Source organism: Mesitornis unicolor, unplaced genomic scaffold (genome assembly GCF_000695765.1).
Source record: "Mesitornis unicolor isolate BGI_N332 unplaced genomic scaffold, ASM69576v1 scaffold24935, whole genome shotgun sequence".
Classification (NCBI taxonomy): Eukaryota; Metazoa; Chordata; class Aves; order Mesitornithiformes; family Mesitornithidae; genus Mesitornis; species Mesitornis unicolor.
Genome location: NW_010186548.1, coordinates 978 through 3,980, shown reverse-complemented (window position 1 = coordinate 3,980; position 3,003 = coordinate 978). Strand labels below are relative to the sequence as shown.

At 61.4% G+C, this 3,003-nt stretch overlaps 1 protein-coding gene across 1 annotated transcript in view; it reads right to left on the bottom strand.

The window, feature by feature from the left end:
* The window catches only part of PA2G4 (proliferation-associated 2G4, 38kDa), a gene marked incomplete at both ends in the record, with an annotated part of 5,048 nt that overhangs the window by 1,745 nt on the left and 300 nt on the right, over window positions 1–3,003 (bottom strand). The window contains 3 exon segments of the mRNA XM_010185187.1: window positions 211–289; window positions 1,893–1,956; window positions 2,551–2,643. Of these exon segments, the coding sequence (XP_010183489.1) occupies window positions 211–289; window positions 1,893–1,956; window positions 2,551–2,643 (236 nt within the window).

Below are 3,003 nucleotides of genomic sequence, written 5' to 3'. Positions count from 1 at the left end.
CGCCCCAGAGCGGCCTCAGCGCGGAGCCACGGCTCGTGGCCACGGCGCGGGGTAACGGGATGGGGTTTGGCGGTGGTCAGGGGTGAACGTTAGCGGTCTGTGTCCCGGTTAAACCGAACACCCCTGCTCCAACCCTGCCTGGTTCACAGTCAGAAACGGGGGCACGGGGCCTGGTGCAGCCGCCCCTCCCGAGCACGGCGTGGTGCTCACTTTTGCTGGTCTGTGGGGTTCTGGATGATGGTTTTCTCCCCGTCGATCACGTGCTGCTTCAGCTGGTGCGACAGCATCCCTGGGAGACAGGAAGCATCAGCGACACCCAGAGAGCATCAGCGACACCCAGAGAGCATCAGCGACACCCAGAGAGCATCAGCGACACCCAGAGAGCATCAGCGACACCCAGAGAGCATCAGCGACACCCAGAGAGCATCAGCGACACCCAGAGAGCATCAGCGACACCCAGAGAGCATCAGCGACACCCAGAGAGCATCAGCGACACCCAGAGAGCATCAGCGACACCCAGAGAGCATCAGCGACACCCAGAGAGCATCATCAGCGACACCCAGACAGCATCCACACCCAGACAGCATCATCCACGACACCCAGAGAGCAGCATCCACACCAGGAGAGCAGCAACACCCAGACAGCATCACCAACACCCAGACATCACCAACACCCAGAGCATCAACACCCAGAGAGCAGCGACAACACCCAGAGAGCATCAACACCCAGACAGCAGCGACAACACCCAGAGAGCATCACCACCACCCAGAGAGCAGCATCCACGACACCCAGAGAGCAGCATCCACACCAGGAGAACGGAGGCGCCACCCCCCAGGGGGCACCCCCCCCCCCCAGAGAGCACCATCCACGACCCCCAGAGAGCAGCATCCACACCAGGAGAGCAGCGACAACACCCAGACAGCATCACCACCACCCAGAGAGCACCAACACCCAGAGAGCAGCACCCACACCAGGAGAGCAGCAACACCCAGACAGCAGCATCACCACCCCCCAGAGCCCATTCCCACCCAGGCCTGCGGGCAGGACGCAGCCGCTCGCACTATGGACGCTGCGGGGCAGGGCTGCAGCCCTCGGCAGGAGTGGGCAGCAACGCGAACGCCGTTGGATTCAGCACCAACGTGGAGCTCCCCAAAAGCTGCTCTGGCTCCCTGCAGGCCCTTCTGGGGACGGACACTGCTCAATGAGGCACAGGCTGTGATGGGCTGGGGGTGAACCCGCAGGGACGCTCCGCGAGGCCACATTAATGAACTTCCAATCCTTCCCAGCACGGGGCCGTGCAGCACCCCAAGGGTGTTTCTTTGGGGCTCACTCCCCTCGTCCCTCCCATCCCATGGTTCTCCCCGAGACCAAACCCAGGACGTGGCGACAGGGACAGGGACACGTCCATGGGGCAGGACACTGGGAGGGAAAGTGCAGCCCCGGGCACCAACGACTCCGCTGTTCCCATCAGCCGGGTTCCCACAGGAGCAAAGCACCGAGGGGACCCCCAGAGCCGTCCCATGGATGGGGACCAACGGGCCCAGCTTGGGCTAAGGTGGGTGAAGAGCCAGCGTTAAGGTATTTCAGGAAATTTAACGGGTAATGGCCCAGTTTAACTGGGGCTGAAGGGAACAGTGAGGAGGAGGAAGCGTCTGGAAGCCCACGGGCATCGCTCCAAGATTAACACCTCTTAAAAAACCCCAAAAAGCAGACGAGGGAAGAGGAACCCTGAGTTTTGAAGGGGTTTTCAGCCAAGGCTGCTAACGATGTTGGTTATAACGACGCTGGTTATTGGAACGACGTTAGGTTATTGAACCTGTCCCAGAATTGGGATGGGGCAGCCCGGGGTCACCCGAAACGTCGCTGCCTCGAGTGGCTGCCCCGGGCCTCACCTTCGATGGGCGCGCAGTGAAACGAGTGGGCGATTTTGTTCCACGCGTCCGTCACCTGCGTGTTCTGGGGAGGAACACGGGACACACGTCAGGGACAGAAAGGGCCAGAGTCACAGGATGTGAGGGGTTGGGAGGGACCCCAAAATTCCCCCCCAGTGCAACCAGGATCCAAAGCAGTCACACAGGAACACCTCAGGGGTTTGGGTGTCTGCAGAGAAGGGGACACCAAAACCTCTCCACAGCCTGGGCCATGCTCTGCACCCTCACACTCACAAAGTTTGGCCTCATGTTCACATGAACCTCCTGTGCTCCAGCTTGGGACCATTGCCCCTTGTCCTGGCATTGGCCATCCCAGAGCAGAGCCTGGCTCCTTCCTCCTGACACTGCCCTTTCCCAATGGATCCCCAGCAATGAGGGCACCCCTCAGTCTCCTCTGCTCCAAGCTCCAGAGCCCCAGCTCCCTCAGCCGCTCCTCAGCAGGAGATGCTCCACTCCCTCCATCGTCTTTGTTCACCCACAGCACGGTGGTTTGGGTGGTAAAATGGGCAGCTTTTGTGACCCACCGTGCACCAGCACCTCCAGAAACAAGGAGGAGGGGTCCAGGGGCAGAGCTGGGGGGGATCTTGGGGGGCAGAGCTGACGTGCACCCATTTCTCACCTGGTTCCCAGGCTTCACCAGGCGCAGAGCGGCCTCGGCGCAGAGATGAGCCGCTTTGATGACATCGGCTTTGCGGCCCGACACCGGGTTTTCCTGGGAGAACAGGAATCAAGGCTGTTATGGGACGTTCCCTCTTACCAGGATCTGTTTGAGCACCTGAGATGGGATCTTGCACCCAAACCAGACCCCCTCCCCAACCCAGCGGGGTCTCAGGAGTTCCCAGAGCCCCCATTGGAGGTGAAAACAGGAGACCCCCGCGGCCAGATCTCAACGCACTTCAAGTCACGCGCACCACGGCCACATCCTCAGCGTCGCTCACCACCACCGGCCCCGAGCAGCAGAAGCCGTCGCGGGTGGGAAAGGCGGCAGCGGGGATGGTTTTTGGGGTCACTCCTGAGCTCGGCACAGGCAGCGACTCCCAGTGCCTCAACCCGGAGAGGGGGGAGCAAAAAC